This window comes from Cnephaeus nilssonii (genome assembly GCF_951640355.1).
Source record: "Cnephaeus nilssonii genome assembly, chromosome: 8".
In the NCBI taxonomy this organism is placed as follows: Eukaryota; Metazoa; Chordata; class Mammalia; order Chiroptera; family Vespertilionidae; genus Cnephaeus; species Cnephaeus nilssonii.
In genome coordinates this window covers 95,526,438-95,545,138 of record NC_137079.1, presented here as the reverse complement: position 1 = coordinate 95,545,138, position 18,701 = coordinate 95,526,438, and the positions used below count along the sequence as shown (strand labels likewise).

General features: G+C 38.8%; 1 protein-coding gene across 8 annotated transcripts in view; it reads left to right on the top strand.

The window, feature by feature from the left end:
• TNFRSF19 (TNF receptor superfamily member 19) overlaps positions 1 to 18,701 on the top strand; it is a 115,340-nt gene that overhangs the window by 38,978 nt on the left and 57,661 nt on the right. For all 8 annotated transcript variants that reach the window (XM_079779241.1, XM_079779240.1, XM_079779237.1 and 5 more), the window contains 2 exons: positions 3,141 to 3,319; positions 10,124 to 10,209. In XM_079779241.1, the coding sequence (XP_079635367.1) occupies positions 3,141 to 3,319; positions 10,124 to 10,209 (265 nt within the window). The remainder of the gene's footprint in view (positions 1 to 3,140; positions 3,320 to 10,123; positions 10,210 to 18,701) is intronic.

The window sequence follows — 18,701 nt, the reverse complement described above, 5'->3', positions numbered from 1 at the left end:
GGCTCAATCAGATAAAGTTAAATTATATTTTAACTAGAAGCCTGGTGCACAAATTCATGCACGGGTGGGATTCCTCAGCCTGGCCAGCGATTGGGGTGATTGGGGCAATTGGGGCAAGCTGGCAGGGGACAGGGTGCGGGCGGAGGGGAGAGACTGTGGGAGGTTGGCTGTGAGAGCACACTGACCACCAGGGGGCAGCTCCTGCGTTGAGCATCTTCCCCCTGGTGGTTAGTGCGTGTAAGAGCGACCAGTTGTTCAGTTGACCAGTCATAATGGTCGCTTAAGCTTTTATATATATAGATTACCCTTTTTTAAAAGGCAGGCAATTGCGATTCATTTTAGAGAAATTTTGATTTAGTAAAAATGTTTTAAATGGAAAGCAATGTTTTAAGTAACCTTGAAAAAATTGGGGTCTGAAGATTCCCTGTTCCCAGTGATTATACGTCAACCAGGAAAGTTGCCATAGGTATCATGTATTTGACGAATGCCCACTCTGTGCTTCATTTACAGTTTAGAGGCTTAATAGGTTTTACTGCTTATTCCTCAAAACAACTTTGTAGGGCAGGTGTTATTATCTCCATGTCTCTGAGGATCAGAGAGTTTCCAAAATAACTTAGCCGACAAGTGGCAGAGTTGGCATTTAAACTCCTGTGACTTTAGCTTCAATGTAGGAAAATACACACTTTCCCTCCTCTACCAACCTGGCTTGAAAAACAAAATGTCAAACTTTACTCCCAGTTAACATACCTCTTCTGTCTCTTTCTCCTTTCTCTCCCTTAGTTTTCCCTTTTACTCTCCCTTTTCCCCATCTTTGTTGTGTTTTAACTTGTATATGAGACCCTTACCGTCCAAGCCGCCTGGATCAAATCATGATTTTGAAAAATTGTCTTTGTGGAGATGCTGAGCCTGTGAATGGGGCGGTCCGCACCGTCCAGGGGCTGTCCAGGGCTTAGTGCTTGCCTTGATCCTGGGAGATGGGGTGGAGCCTCCCTTCTGTGCTTAAGGAAAGCCTTCGGATTAGCTGAGCTTTCTCAACAGCTGAGTTCTCGGCACAGACACACTTCTCTCTCCGGGCAGGCCTACACTGCCCAGGGACAGAGCACCAAAAAAAAAAGTGTTGGTCTCTCCACAAAGACCTCGTACATGACCCAAGAAAATCTTTGTGAATTTCTTTATATATCTTTATTTTTTTATTACTAGAGTAATGGATGCTTTTTGCAAAAAAAATACCTAAATTATTACAGAATTATAAAAATTGAGAATAGTAACTCAATTCCTCTAATTCCTGTTAATGGTTTTAAAGAAATTCTAATTTGTGAATTAGTTCTTCAAATCAAGTGGTTGGGTTTTTTCCTCCTCCTGTCTGTGCTTTGGTTTAGAACAATTGTGTAGCTAGAGCACTCAGAATTAAGAAGGTGGTTAGCCTTTTGCATTTTTTTATCACCCCATCTTTGTTTTGCATGTTCAAGGTATACATTTGAAAGACAGGCAGAGTAAACAAAAGGAAAGAAGGTGTCACTCCTCCAAAATGTAAATGAATTCATTAGTTAAAAAAAAAAAAAAGTCTAGATTGGAATGTTCTTACTAATATTCTTTATTGAGTAGTTTATTGACTACAGGTTATACTGTCCTTTGTGTTGGTTTTGATTTAATTTTTGGCTAGTAAATATTGCCTAGATAACTATGTATATAAATATGGATGAAGGAATTAAAATATGTAAATTCTATTAAAAATGAGAATTTGAGCTAGTTAGGATTTGCATTCTGGCATCTGTATTTACATCTGAGGAGGCTGAGCCTGAGGGATTTTGTCTGAGCCCTTACTCCCTCTGTGCATACAGTCTTGTGTGTGGATTTGATTAGCATGCTCATGCATACACGTTCTTCTTGTAGTTCTCAGGCTGCTGACTTTTTTTTTTAAATGAGCAACCATCTATAGCAACCATCATAAAGTATAGATAACCAGTGTTAACATTTGGTATGTAATCTTTCAGACATTTTCCTATGTATATGTCAGAGAAAGTAGCTGGCCGACCCTAGTGTTATGAAGTCTAACTCTGGAATTAAACTGTGTAGATGCAAATCCTGGTTCTAACATTAGCTATGTCACCTTGGTTAAGGTGCAGACCTTCTGGGAAGCTCCATAATTATATCCATGAAATGGGATAATGATAGTGCTTATCTCATTGGGAAAGGAGTATGAATTAATGAGAAAATATGTATAAAGTGCTTGGCATAGAATAAGCACCCAATAAATGTTAGTACTCAAATGTTAGTACTCAAGAAATGGGATCATACTTCTAGTTCTGTATGCTAATTTATTTTTTGAACAATCACAAACACACATCTGCCTCATTCTTTTTAGGGTTGCATTATAATTACATTAGGTGATCTGCTGTAATTTGTTTACTAGTAGTTCCCAAACATGTGGAAAGGATCATAATGTAGGTCAAAGAGCCATTTGTTTTGCCCATTCTTGGAAAAGAGTACTGTGTTCTGACATCCAAGTCCAGAGACACTTAAGAGCTTTAACACCACACAGGTTTATCCAAACAAGAATGTAGTGTTTTTTAGAGAAATATGTAAGAATCTTCCTACTATCAGACAACGTTAAGCTGCTGAACATTTTAGGGTGCTCTCTACTGGATAGACTTCTAGGCTTGTAAACGTATGAAATTTCATTTTATGGGTTATCCTCATTTTCTAAAATACCATTGTTGATATCAAAGTACTTGTTTTCTGCCTTGATAAGTGCATACTGAATATTCACTGACTTTAATCTGAATATTTCCCTGACTTTAGTCTCTGAACATTCACCAGACTGGCTTAATTAGAAAAGGGATAAGAGCCATAATTCTGCCATAACCTGCAATAATGCAGCAGTGGGGGTCCTGGAGAACCATTATTATTCAAATGATTGTGGCTTCTTGAATAAAGTGGATGACTAAGTATACCTCTCATAGTAAGAGAGATGATTAGCCGTGGGAGACACATTTGAACTTGCTTAGAGAGCTGCCTTTGTCTCTAGGAGGGCTGGCACTCAGTAATCACTAGAACAGGTCTTCCTTTCATCCCAGCCTCTTTCCTTTTTCATGCTTGCAGTGTTTGAATAGCTTTCTATTGCCTGTTAATCCCCACAGGAATGTGGCTTTGGCTACGGGGAGGATGCTCAGTGTGTGACTTGCCGGCTGCACAGGTTCAAGGAGGACTGGGGCTTTCAGAAATGCAAGCCATGCCTGGACTGTGCGGTGGTGAACCGCTTCCAGAAGGCAAACTGTTCTGTCACCAGTGATGCTGTCTGCGGGGACTGCTTGCCAGGGTAGGTTGGATGGTTTTTTTCCCCTTGTAATTATTCTATTGTTCTTAAATAGGCATTTTTCGTTTCCTTTTCCAAGTGTGAATGCACACTGATATTAACCTGAACACATTTGTTGGGTGTTCATGAGTTTGCATCTCAACAGTCACCACTAGATTCTTGGTGCCGGTGCCATGGACTGTGACAGGTGCTTGTTATAAATGAAATGAGTAAATATACTAAGAAAGGAATAATGTCACAGAATTCTAAAAAGTTCCTATAATAAAAGCCTAATATGCTAAGTGTCTGACCATTCGACTCTTCGACCAGTCACTATGACACTATGATGTGCACTGACCACCAGAAGGCAGACGCTCCAACCAGTAGGTTAGCTTGTTGCTGGGGTCCGGCTGATCGGGACTGGGCGAGAGGGGCCACACACGTCCTGGAGCCCTCTTACAGTCCCTCCATGGCTCCGATTGTGCACCGGTGGGGTTCCTCAGCCTGGCCTGCATCCTCTCACAACCCGGGACCCCTCAGGGGATGTCAGAGAGCCGGTTTCGGTCCAATCCCCACAGGCCAGGCCAAGGTACCCCACCGGTGTACGAATCGATGCACCGGGCCTCTAGTATCCTATATAATAAAAGGCTAATATGAAAATAGACTGAACAGTGGAACAACTGAACAACTGAACAACTGAACAACCAGTCGTCATGACGTGCGCTGACCACCAGGGGGTGCATGTGGAACATGGCGGGCATCGGCAGCAGGCGCAGAGCATGGAGAACAAGAGAGAGGGAGCTCTGGGGATTATGTATTCCCCAAATCTCATGGGCTTGCTTTGGGGTCCACCCCGCTAGTCAATTGACTGTTCTCCAGGTTAGACTGACAGGCAAGTATCCCCCCTCCCCTTCACTTTACCCCCTCTTTGTTCATCCCTTCCACCGGTAGTTCCCTGGGGAGTGTGAAGCTGTAGGTTCCTGGTGAAGATGCCTAGATGACCATGCTTATAATGTCTGGGCTCCCCTTTGCTCTCTTCCTATTATTAATATTAATAAACTAGCTAATTATATCCTAATAAGGTTTTTAAAAATATCTAAGCAGTAAATATTAAAGAAGTAAATTATGCAGAAAGACAGAAGATGATTTCTGTGGGGGGGAAAAGAAAACCTAGAGCAGCTAAGGGGGATTAGGTATGCCTCATGGAATGGATAGATAAGTTGCAGTAGTAGGCATTACTGAAAAGGGAGATCTGAGCAAAGACTTGAAGCAATTAGCAGAGCAGATATGTGGGGAAGAGCACTGTAGATACAGGGAACCGCTAGAGACAGGCCCCCAAGGTGGACATGAAACTGGTATTTTTAAGAAGCTGCAAAGAGACCAGGGTATCTTCAGGAGGAAGAAAGTTGAGTAGAAAAAGAGAGGCTGGAAAGGAGCGGACACATATGAATAGTGAAAACCTTAAATGTTGAAAATGAACCCAGGCCATGGAAGGAAAGGAGAACTAGACCTGGGCCAGGTGGAGAGGCAAAGCCCAGGAGGAGGCATTTTAAGTTTTAAGTGTTCCTGGGTAAGCATTGGGTAGCTGTGCCAGATAAAATAGGCAGTTGGGGGATAAATTCTGTATGAAGGGTGGGACTTAGGGAGGCATGGGTGATGATCTGTTAGGGAATGATAGGCATTACCCACCAAGTAAAAAGGAAGAGACAAAGCATAATATCAGAATACTTTGATGGGAGTAGAGTGCAGCCTTGTTACCAACCAAAGATGGAACCCAGAATTCCTGGAGCTGTGGAAAACAGGCTTTGTTGCAGAGATAAAACCATCAGTAACAGCAGCATTACAGGAGAAGCAAACATTAATTATTTATAACTAGAGGCCCGATGCACGAAATTCGTGCAAGGGGCTTGGCCCTTGTAGCCATGGTGGCTTGCTCAGCCCTCACAGCCCCGGCTTTGTCTGGAAGGACATCCGGAAGGACATCCGGAAGGTCGTTCGGCTGTCCGGTCTAATTAGCATATTATGCTTTTATTATTATAGATGTGCCAGCCACTTGGTTAAGTACATGAGTGATGTACTATAATGTTCACAGTGTCTTAAACATGAAGAAAGTGAGCCTTATCAAGGCTGAAGTTTATTCAGGCAAGTTCACTTAGCCAGTATGTAGTGGAGCTTGGAGCCACATCCAGGAATCTGCTGCAACAAGCCATGCTCTAACTCACTGCAGAGGAAGGACTTTAGCTGGACTTGGCCAGAACATGCCCACAAAATTGGGATGCTTTTGATCAAACGGCATGGTGATAGCTCTGGGGCCCTTGTTGAAGCCAGAGGAGGAAAAAATGTTCTGGACCTGAAAGGCAGAAGCAGGAAATAGCCTGTGGCTCAAGCATGGCCTTATGCAATGACTCACACCGAAACCGTTGTAAAAAGTAGTGGTCTAACACCAAAAGCATAAGCAACTAAATAAAAAAATAGCTATATTGAACTTAATTAAATTTAAATTTTTGTGTGCTTCAATAGATACTTTCAAGAAAATAAAAAGACAACCCACAGAATTAGAGAAACTATTTGTAAATTATATATGTAATAAGGGACTTTCTTATCTAGAATATATAAAGAACTCTTACAACTCAATAATAAAAATGCAAATAAGCAAATTAAAATATGGGCAAAGGATTTGGTTACACTTTTCTCCAAAGAAGATATGCAAATGGTCAATAAACACATGAAAAAATGCTCAACATTATTAGCAATCAGGGACATGCAAATTAAAACTGCATACTTCACACCCACTAGGATGGCTATTACCAAAAATACAGACTATAATAACAAGTGTTGTGAGGAAACAGAAAAATTGGAACCTACATACACTGTTGAAGGGAATGTAAAATGGTGCAGCCACTTTGCAAAAGTGTGGCAGTTCCTCAACAAGTTAAACATAATTACCATGTGACCCAGCAATTCTGCTCTTAGATAGGTAACCAAGATAATTGAAAATACATCCATGAAAAAACACGCACACAAATGTTCATAGCAGCATTATGCATAATAGTCAAAAGTGGAAACAACCCGAATGTCCCTCAACTGATGAATGGATAAGCAAAATGGAGTGTATTCAAACATTTGAATTTTACTCAGCAATAAAAAGGAATGAATTATTGATACATGCCACAAAATGGATGAACCTAGAAAGCAATGTTAAATGAAAGAAGCCACTTACGAAAGACCACCTGTTGTATGATCCCATTGCATGAAATATCCAGAACAGGCAAATTTATAAAGACAGAAAACAAGCTAGTAGTTGTCTGGGGTTGGTGGTGATGGTTGTGGTGGTGGTAGTGGTGGTGTGTCAGGAAAATGGGGTTGGGGTACAGAGGTTTTTTTTGGCATGATGAAAATGTTTTAAAATGGATTGTACCTGACGGTTACACAAATCCATGAATATATTAAGGCCATTTAATTATATGTTTTAACTCGATGGATTCTATGGTTTATAAAACATTTCAATAAATCTGTTATTTAATAAAAAAGTAATGGTCTAAAATCTCAGAAACATTGATACCTATTAATATCATTACCCAGAATTTTGACCTTGTGCAAATCTATTTGAGGAGCACACACTGAATATCTGACACATCTTTATTATTCCTTTCTACAATTCTGATAAAAACATGTCTGTGTATGTCTGCTGTCTTCTTCTGGAGGGCAGGAAGAAGAAAAGGTCCACAGGAGATAATGCCCACCATATGCCTGACTTGAGGGCTGAGGGCTGAGGTAGGCAGTGCCCAGAGAGAGTTGGGGAAAGCACAGGGTGCAAGGACTAGGTTTTCATAAAGAAGGAAGTATGCTGCTGCAGTGTGGGAGAGGGTATCGTCTCCCCAGGAGCTCCCATCAAATGTGCTTCCCGTGCTTAACCTCTGTTGTCATCTGAACCCATGGTTTTTAGTTTCTACAGTGTTTGCTCATTCTTTAAGTGCTTACTAGTAGATGCAGGAAAGTCAGAAATGAGTAGATATTTGAATGATTTTTCACAGTTTACTTATATGATTAGTTCAAAATTACATCTTTTTCTAAGTTAGCATGAATGTATGAGGCGGGTAATAATCACATAGTGACCTTTACTCAAGTTTCCCAGAGTGTTTGAAAAGTGCTCATCTAGTCCGGCTGGCATGCTCAGTGGCTGCGTGTTGACCTATGAACCAAGAGGTCACGGTTCAATTCCCAGTCAGGGCACATGCCCGGTTTGTGAGCTCAATCCCCAGTGTGGGGTGTGCAGGAGGCAGCCTATCAATGATTCTCTCTCATCATTGATGTTTCTATTTCTCTCTCCCTCTCTCTTCCTCTCTGAAATCAATAAAAATATATTTAAAAAAATAAAAGTGCTCATCTAGCTTAGAATATGATTTGCAAATATTTTCTCCTATATTGTAGGTTGCCCTTTACTGTTGATTATATATTTTAATCTTAGAAGGAATCATTATTTTATTATAATTTAAAACTAATTTTAGTGTGACTTACTTTTTAACCATTTTATTAAGGTATTTAGTGTGTTAGTATACAACTCAATGAGTTTGGGTGTAAGTATACATTGATTGTATCATTTTATGCACAAGTTTTAAGTTTCATATAGTCCCCTTGCATTTTTATTTTTGCTGCCTGTTTCATATGTGCCTTTTGATTGACTTTGGGTGTCATATCTAAGAAATTATTGCCAAATTCGATGTCATTAAGCTTTTCTCCTGTTTTCTTCCACGAGTTTTATGCTTTGGGGTCTTTTATTTAATTTATTTTGAATTAATTTTTGCATATGAGCTAAGATAAGGAGCCAGCTTTATTATTTTGCATGTGGATATCCAGTTTTCCCAGCACTATTTGTTGAAGGGACTGTCCTATCCCCATTAAGTGGTCTTTGTTCCCTGGTCAAAGATCATTTGACCATATACATGGGGGGTTATTTTTAGGCTCTCTTTTCTGTTCATTGGTCTACATGTCTCTCTTTATGCCAGTACCACACTGCTTTGATTAATATACTTTGTAATATTTTTATATCAGGAAGTGTGAATCTTCCAACTTTGTTCTTTGATTTTGACTTTATAAATTCCAAAATAAATATCTTTAATTAAAATTTGGTGAGAATTCATTATATTACAATCATTTGGACAGATGTTCATAGTCAACTGAAAATCCAATGATGAGCAAATAAGGAAGTTATTGGGCATTTGAGATAATTTACTTAGTTTCAAAATGTAAATTTCATTTCAATCATAAATTATACAGGTTTGTTACTACATTATCCAATTTTACAAAATAATTGCATCTACCTGTCCTCTATATACTTGATCTGTAAATTTATTCTCCAAACCTCTGTTTTTGTCATAGAAAAGTTGAAAGTTTTCTATAGAAAAGAAAATTGCTTGAATTCTCACCATCAAGAAATAATCACTGTTAATATTCAATATATAATTTTTTTTCACTGCTAATATATACATATAAATGTTGTTAGCTGCATTGGTAAATAGTCTGAAAGAATCTATACCAAAGTGTGTTTGTATAAAATGGAATTATATTATTCACACTTCTTTTTTCACTTAATGGTACTTTATGAATTAAAAAATTATGGATGGTAGATCTGCATCATTGTGTCTGAAGCACACCTTTTATTCTTTTGCCTTGGTTCCATCGTAGTTGGTCATATCTAATGTTGGATATTGGGATTGTGCCTAATTGGCTTCTTTTCTTTTATAAACAACTAGAGGCCCAGTGCACGGATTCGTGTTCTTTTGGATACATTTCACAAAATGAAATTATTGGGTAAAGGATGTAAATAAACTATTTGAATTCTGATGCTGTATTGCTAAATTGCCCTCCTGCAAGTGGCAATTTCTATTCCCACTGGCAATATATACATGTGCCTATTTACCTAGCCTTACACCAACACTTTCTCAATTTTCTAAGTAAAAATGGTGTATTTTCATTGCAATAGTTATGAAATAGTTACTTGAATAATAATGAGGTTAAATATTTCAATGTTAAATTTAAAAATCAATGGCATCATTCTTTTTAGTTTTAATTATGAAAACTAAAAATTATGAAATGTTATTCTTTTGGGAATTAATGTTCTTTGCCTGTTTTTTCCTTTCACCTTAATGATTTTTAAGTTTAATGTTACAAACTTAAGTTATAGAAAATGCTGTGATCAGAACTATTTTTCAATTTTCTTTTGCCCATTAACTAGGTTAATGATACTTGGTTTTTGCTCTTCAGTTATCTTTAATATTCTGTGTGTGTGTGTGTGTGTGTGTGTGTTTTCAAAGCTGAAAGCTATTAATCTCTTCCTTCCTGGCTCCTGGGTCATTTTCCATTTATATTAATATTAATTAATCTTGTCATGCCTAGAAAGATGTCCCCATATCAAAATTATATAAGCACCTCACTACATTTTTCTATTGCGTTTATGGTTTGCTGGATTCTTTGGTCTTTGATTTTCAAATGTTAAAAACTAACACTTTATTTATAAGGCATTTTATCATTTAAATTGATTTCATATTCTCTCACCAGCACCCACTCCCCCAATATAGAAAATGTGAGACTAAGTAAAATCTACAAAGTTATGTTTAGTGGAGTTGGCCTTTCTTAAGTATTCACTGCATGCTCAGAGGTCTTTCTAAGGATGTCTGTCTAAGATAGTACTATATTGAAGACTTTGAGAACTTTTTTTTTAACAATAGAATTGGTAATGGAGACTGCCAGTAATTTATGTAATCTGTTCACTGCAACTGTGAGCGTAGATAAAAGAGCTAACAAGGATTATTTTCCTTTTTCCTCTAGGTTTTATAGGAAGACAAAACTTGTTGGTTTTCAAGACATGGAGTGTGTACCTTGTGGGGACCCTCCTCCTCCTTATGAACCACACTGTGAGTGAACTCCATACAAACACAGCAAAAGGGCTCTTGGCCTTTAAAAAAAACAACAACCTTTGTTCCATTGGCAAATGGAGCAAAATCTCTCTCTCCTGTGGGGCTTATAGTGGGCACTCCTTTATCAAGCTTTCAGCAGGACATAAATCTCTTTTGTTGTGTGCCTCAGCCAGAAAACTATGTCCATTGATTTGAATCTCAAAGTGAAATACAGATATTTTGTGGCTGCTGTACTCCATTCAAACTCTTATCTTTTCATATATGTGTGTGTGTGTGTGTGTATATATATATATATGTGTGTGTGTGTGTGTATAATGTTATATATATCATGCAACTCCAATGAACTAGGTGGTCTAAATCCTAATGCATAATGTCTTTGTGCCATGGCCCCATTAATTCCTGTGTTTTCCCATCTTAGTCCCCAGGCACTGTCATGTGGTGTCTTCCATTCCAGACACATTCCTCTCCATGAATTGCCTGCCCTAATTAATGTATTGTTAAATGGAATCTTAGTTCACTTCATTCATTTCTTTACTTTTCTCATTTAATAAATAAGAAGAGAAACTCACTGTGTACTGGGAATATAACTGCAAATTGTGCCTTTTTATATTTATATTAATATTAATTAGTCTTTTTGACCATACTTTTCCTTTAGATATGAAAGATATTTGTTACAAGTTTTATGAACTTGCATTGATTTTTGAATGGGAATCCTAAGTACAAATCTAGCCAATGAAAACCAACAGGTGTTGGGCCAGGAAAGAAATCAGCAGGTGGCTGAGCTCATGCTTGTCTTTGCTAAGCAGGGCTTTAGTGAACTGTGTGTCACTGTACACAAGAAATAGCAGGTATAGGCAGAGGAGGCAGGAGGGCTTTTATCCCAAGCGTAGGTTGCTCATGCCTTTCTGGGGAGCATTGGTAAAATCAATGTTTATATTTAGGGGTTGTTTTGATATAATTTTCAATGCATGGGATTTCCTCTTCTTTCTGTGACAAAAGTCTCCTCTGAACTAATTGAAAGTTATTGCATTATTTGGTAAGGTCACATAGTACTTGTGTTTCCCCCCAATTCATGGACTTTTATAGTCCATATTATCAAATGCATTACTTTTTATTCTTCCTTTGAAGTGATAGAAAAGCAAAAAAAAAAAAAATGCGGACTCTGACTTTTAAAGAAATGTATTTTGACCCTCATTTTTATAACATCCAAATATTCACCAAATGATTCATTGCAATTAATGAATGTAATCATGAATGTCTGTTATGTATTAGTCATCATTGGGAAACAATTTGTTTTACTCAATACCACATCATCAGCCCACATTTGGAAGACACCAGGTCCAGAGATGTTAATAACTTTTCATTGCTGGCTGGTAATTGGCAGAGACAGTATTCAAACCTAAGTCTATCTAACTCTAAGTGGTATGTTTTTTCCACCGCACTCTACTGTCTCCCTAAGAAAAACCAAACTATTTAATCTGTCCTCTGTTGGCTGATGTAACTGCTTCATGTTGACTTCTTCTTATATTGTTTGTTTCATAATTAATGAAAACTCTAAAAATCTAACATAGAGAAGATCTTGAAAGAGCCTTTTTATGCTACACAACCTATAAAATGACACGTTCTCTTGCCAATTAAAATGGGGTAGCAACTTGGTCTTGCCGGTGGGTCAGCTCAGCCATCATTTTGTCCAGAAGGCAATGATTATGATCTTCATCCCAAACTACCGTGAAAAGATTTAGTAAAGAAACTGGTATTAATCAATTTAAAGTTGGAAAGTTCTGGGTTAATTTTTTCTGTTTAATAATCTACTCATAAGTCTGAGGCACTGGAATTTTTTGCTTTCGGGGATCTGACTATGTTTGGACATCATAAATTAGCCTTCAAATGTAGATTTCACATTTAACTTTTAATGTCTTGTAAATCCCTACTTAAGTTATAATTTGAAAAGAAAATTAACTAGCTTAAATTATATTATAGACATATTTCTCCATATATGAAACGTTTTAGAAAGCAAAGAAACATAAATTATTTTTCAAAGTCAGAGATGTAGTGTGCACAGCTAATACTTTTTGAATCATGAAACAAGAGTCTGGTGGTCTTTAGTGAGTGTTAATCCTTATTAAGTTCTGTAAAGGAAAGTTTGCTGCTTTTGGCACAGTTCTTGGGAATCATTCCAGAACACAACTAATCTCCTCAAAAGAGATCTTCACGTTTTGGGGGAAATTATGTAAGGCGCCTTATGTTTTCATTTCTCCTACTTTGGGCTTTTCAACTTATTCACACAAAAACTGCTTCTTCGGTGTTTTTTTGTTTGTTTGTTTTTTTACCCCCATGAGGAGCTCCTATATTATTTAGACTCCTAGTTAGCTATAAGACAGTTATGGCACTCAAGCTACCTCGAGTAAAGGACACAGGCAGTACTGAGAAGCAGGAACTTTCTAGAACCCAGGGATAGCCCTTGCTTGAAACCTCAGGCAGCCAGAGTCTGGAGACCATGGTCCCCTGCAGCCTGAGACTCTGAGCCCTGCATTAGCTCTACACAGCCACTTGCTCAGTCTGCAGGCCTCTCTTTATACCTCCTGGTTTTCCTTCATACTTTCACCAGACTGCATTTGTCTGGACTTCCCTCTTTCAGCTCCTGAAGGACAAAATCTGATTGGTCTAATTAAATACCATTGTCCTGTGAGGCAGAATCTTTTCCGTTTGCCTGTTGAACAAACATTTAAGTGCCAGGCACACAGTGAAGGACAGATAGACCCCAGTTCTTTTCTTCAGGGAGGGTACAGCATAGTGGAGGAGTTGTGAAATAACTACTCAGAGTTAAACAATATTGAGATACAGCACATGTAGAGGCAAAATTGTGACTGCTTAGTCCCTTTTTTGTAAGGATCCAGGGTACTCTGAGGGTGAATAATGGGTGATGACGTAGGAGCATTAGGGAACGCTTTGAGCTGTGATTTAAAAGATCAGCTAGTGGAGGAGGATCCTGAAAAGGTGACTAAACAGAGGGTCCAGAGAAGTCTGGGGAAACCAGGGGAGTGTGGTGGCCTGAAGCATACTGGTGGATGCTGTATGCAAGTTGAGTCTGTTGACACCGGAAATGCTCTTTTCACCTTGGAGGTCTTTGATGACATTGACAAGAACCATTTTAATGAGTAATGAAAATGGAGTCACATTAAAATGAAACAAAAAGTTAATGTAAGCAGAGAATGGAGACCATTATAGACAACTCTGAGATGTTTGCCTGTGAAGGTGACAATGGAATATGCAGACAAGGGAGGGATTTTGTTTTATTTAGTTTTTTAGGTGTAGACACATCTGCATCTTTTCATATTGAGAGAACAAAAGAATAACCAGGCACATAAGGTTTGTTGGAGAAGGATCCTGAAGCTAAAATGTTCCCTTGGCCTTATCTGGGAGGAGGAAGAGATCTCTTCCATAATCTGGGAAGGAGGGGGTGGGGGAAGATAAGCATGAGCCTGTCATTCAGTGATGAGGTTGAGAGGTTCATATACCCTGCTTCTGTGTGTGTGACCGAGAAGACACCCTGTTCCTCTGAGGCAAGGAACTCAGAGGCTGGAAGAGCACAGGTGTTTGAGGTTCTCATTACCGATAGTGGGAGGCAGGTTGATTAGAGAAAATAGCGAGTTTCCTGGTAACAAGGGTCCAGCTGAAGTCTGTGGTCATAGTAGTACACTGTGTGATCCTCATATGGTACCTTAAGGGGCTTCTGTGGGGATGACTCAGGCCACCTCTGAAACAGCCCCAGCATATGCATAAGTTGCTTCCTAAATATATAGTAAGCTACAAACAAGTTTTTAAAAGGGATGACTGTGCTAATAACACAAGAATAATTTTAAATTAATGTAATTCTTTTTTTGGTATTGCTATAATACCTGAAGCAAACCAAAGTAACACAAGATTGAAAACTTCTCATGTATCTGTCAACTTTCCAAGGGGCCACCCCAAGTCCATACTTGTCTACGACTGGTGTACCTTTGGCCAAGTGACTTACTTAACTCTCCTAGGGCAAGGTTTTGTCCCTGTAAAATGGGGTTACCTACCTATGAGGGTTGTTGTAAGTACTGAATAGTCAATATATGTAAGTCACCTGACATAGTGTCTGGCAATGAGCAGGGTCTCCAATCTGTTGGCTCCCTTCCTTGCTCCCTCTACCCTGCAATGCTTCTTGGGTTTTGAGATCTTATCTCCTGGCATTTGGGGGGACTTGTCTTGAAAAAGAACCGAGTAATTGCCCAGAGATTTGGTATTCAGCAGAGGCAGTGGTTCAAAGAAGACCAGTGAGCTAGCACTGCGTGTATAAGTGCCCCACTCAACAGGAAATGGCATAATAGGAGATTGCCAGAATTTCAGCCGTCAGATAACTAATAGGTTCTCCACAGCTGAAATTTGTAATAAAGTGTCTAAATGTAAGTTTCTCTCTTTGTAGGGCATACCTGTATTCCTTGTAAAGTGATTTTGAAAACAAGAAAGAAGTTTCTATCCATCATGATTTATATTGCCCCACTTAAGAAGGCCTCAAAAATGTGGCGTCTATCAGAGTCAGTAGAGTAGAGCAGAACACAGTATGAGACCTATTGCTGCAGGTTTTGGATTCACATTTAGGCTCAGCCTTCTACGGATGGTGTAACCTTGGGCAAATCATCTCACCACTTTGAACTTCCATTTACTCTTTGTTAGCAGATCTTAGACTGAACTATATGAGATAGTGTCCAGAAGCATACCTGCCACAGAGTGAACTCAGTAACAACCATCTGCCTGCTGGCTTGCTCTTTTACAAATAATGGCTGCATCTGTCCCTTGGCCTGCCCTGACCAGGTATGCTCTGTAGAAGGTGTGGCAGTTGAGATTGGCCCCGTACGGGGAGGATCTCAAGATGCAGTTGGTTTGATGTTTGTCTTGCTGGTCTTTCACCTCCAGAAGTGGGTGAGCGATGGGAAATACCTGGAAAGGCTGCAGCGGATTTTGTGTTTGTCACTGGAATGGCTAGACGACTTAGGCTGATCTCTGTCTCTTTGCCCCATTGCCCAAGGCCTCATGCCCCATGCCCAGACAGCATGGGATTGAAGCTCCCCAACCTTCCAGATAATGATGGATGGATGCATTTAATTGATTAGGCCACCCATAACCTCTTTGCCAGTCACTAATAGTGTTAATTTATGAGAAGGACTGGTTGGTCATGGAGCCCAGGGTCCATCAGTGACATCACTGGAATTTGTAGGTGAATAAAGGGACCCTGTCCATAGAAACCCTTGCTTCATGCTTTACTCCTCTTTGAGCCTCACTTCCTAGTCACATGTGCCCATTCAGAGCATTAAGAAGAAATGGAGAAAAACACACAAAAAATTTTAGAACTACATTCTGCCCTGTGTCTGATAAGGAATGCAGATTTTGTCTGATTTCTTTTAGCAGTGTTTACTTAATGTGGAACAAACACTGGTTGGAACAAATGGTTTTGAAAAAATTCAAAGCTGTTTTCACCGAAGTCCAGCTTTATTTAAGTGTGTTTAACCTAGATGTTTGCTTTGTTCTTGGGGGCTTTGTAAAACAAGCCACGTGATTACAAAGAGATAAGCGATCAGATAAGTGGCCTGTGTGTGTGTGTGGGGGGGGGGGGGTGGGGGGGGGTGGGGGGGGTGAGAAAAGCAGCTCTGTTGACCTGAAACTATTCAGGAACTTTACATGGCTTAAAACTCAAGAAACAGCAGGTCTCTGTATCAACAAGTAATAAATCACATTACTTAAAGTATTAAAATATTTTTATATTTTAAAGTATTTAATAATTATTTATTGAGTAAAGTACCATGTAGGTGTTTGGATGACAGGGGTTTTAAGGCTCCTGTTACCCACATTGCTTCTCTTCACATCTCTGTGTAGGTGCCTTTCCTGTGTACTCACTGATGAATTGATACAATGTGTTTATGTGTACAGAGGTATTACTATTTTTGTCTCTTGACAGGCAATGTTAAATAATTTTAAAGTAAAGCTACCTTGTAAATGCCTCTTTAAAAAAAATCTAAAAGGAAATAAATTGGGAGTGTTTGAAATCAATTACCAATATGAGTTTTCCAGTTTTAAAGGAGGGGTAGAGGAGGTGAGAAGGAGGAGGAAGAGAAGGGGGAGGTGAATTACAAGTTGACTTAAGCTTTACCTGAATGATTTAACCAACTAGATTCCTGAAGTGAAGAAACCAATTCCTGGTATCCTCCCAGCAGGTAGTACTCTGCATTCTGGGGTATTTAAACACTTAATGAATCTAATCACAGTGAATGCCTATATAATGGCATGCAGAAGAGATGCATGAAATTCAAAATATTTCACATTTGTTTTGGAAAAATTATGTGATTTTTATTGTATCTATGTATGTTCTTTTGCTTCTGCAGCAGAGTTCTTCTGAGTTTGCCGATATTTAGTGGCCTGGCTTTCCAGAGGACTTATTAGATCCTCTGCAGGATAAAGATGGGTCCACAAAGCCAGTATGAACTAATTAAGGGTTCAGTTTACTGAAGGTTTTCAATAGTCTGTGGTCCTCAGGCCAAGACTCCTCATTGTCCGGCTAGGAGATTGCTGCCAGGTCTTGTGCGGATAGAGCCTGCTTTGGGGACGGTTTGGGGGAAAAGATGAGTGCTGCTGCTTGTCCTGAGCAAATGGTTAAGGCAGTAGAGATAGGGAGCTTCCTAAAGAGAAGTCTTAACAATGGAGTTCTTTCCTGTTAGACTTTCAGGGTGGGGAACAGGAGGACAATGAGATCAAAGAGAACTTGGTAAAACAGCCAGAATAGCCCAAGGTTTATGGCAGACAAATCGAAAAGCCAACATTTGAAGCAAAGATTCCCTTTGTTTTCACTAATTTATTTGTTGGTTTAGGATACTATTGCTCTTCTCTTTTTCCCACTGCCCATTGCTCCCTGCATGTCTTTTATATCATCCTTTCTTTTTGTCAATAATCTGTAATTTCATTATTTTATTGAAAAACAAATTTAAAGTAATACTGGTAGTAATCAGAGGCAGCTTCTGTGGAAACCAAAGAAACAGATGTTGTTGCAGAATCCAGGCATTGGAGCACTTTACTGAATGCCATTGAGCCCTCCCATGGAATCCTTTTATTTTTATTGCAAGCCTTGTTCTGCCAAACCAAACAACCCTGGTGAAGGAAAGGAGAAGAGTGGGAAGAAGCTAATAAAGGCAGAGAAATGGATGCAGTAAGAAGTGAAAAGCTAGACTGCAGTATAGCAGGGAGGAGTCAAAACACAACAAAAAGCAAGCCATAAGAACTTCAAATACACTATAATTTTGTGCCATTGAGTGTAGAGCAAACAGACCCATACAGCCTAATGATCGACCCCTAAAGTTTTCTCTCTAATACCACTCAATACAATAATTATAGTTCTCATTATTATTCTGGACATGAAAAAGGGTTGGGGGATGATCAAATTACAAATTTGTTAAGGAAACTATTTATTTTAGAATGATTTACTTCAAGCATAATCCTCTTAAAAGTTTATTTGCTTATTAAGGCAAACAACTATTATCTGAAAATTTATTACAGCAAGGTCCTCATTTTCCAAGGATGTTAAAAAAAAATAGCTGGGCAGTTTAAATGCCATAGCCCCTTTAGAAAAAAAATATGTGCTATAAATGCAATTGCGTTGGATGATTACTGATTTCAACTATTTATCTTTACTTAGCACTAGTTTTATTAAAGTTATAGAAATAAAAAATTCTTAGAAGTTTCTTAAACTCTTGTTCTGTACATTCATCCTTTTCTCCCAATATAAAACTGTTAAAAATTGGTAAGCCATTAACTTTGTTCCAAGTGAAGAAAAGTATAAGTGCCTGACTGAATCAGGTGGCCCTGTGCCTTGAATCTGGGGTGCTTTGGAGAGTTCTTGTTGGTTTGTGATGGTCTGGGAGGCAGGGGCGTCCTGAGTTGCCGATGAGCAGGCCAGAGGCTTTGAGAATAGCAGCAGTTGATTATTACCTAGTCAGCTATAAATCTAACTTCTCTGCCTTTATCTTCAGTCTCTTTTAGACATTTAAAGTCAATGAGCTGGTTTAAATATTTACTCATGAAGAAACGGGTTGTGGTTTGTTAAAGGGCATCACTAAATTAAATGAATGTTAGATTAAATACAATTTATTTAAAAATATGTAATCCAGCAGGCCTGTGTCATTAAGTTGTGGACTTTTACAAATGAACAGTGATTTGTCTGTGTACCCATTAAATGCTGAATTTTGTCTTTTTTTAAACTTAAAATTTTATTATTATGTATTTGTTTCAGGTGTACAGCTTAGTGGTTAGACATCATATACTTTACATAGTGTTCCCCTCGATATTTCCAGCACCCCAACTGGCACCATACATAGTTATCACAATTATTATTGACTATTTTTCCTATGCTTTACTGGCCACGCCTAATTTTTAAGTAATGTTTTCTACATTGTGAGGTGCCACAATCTTTCCGC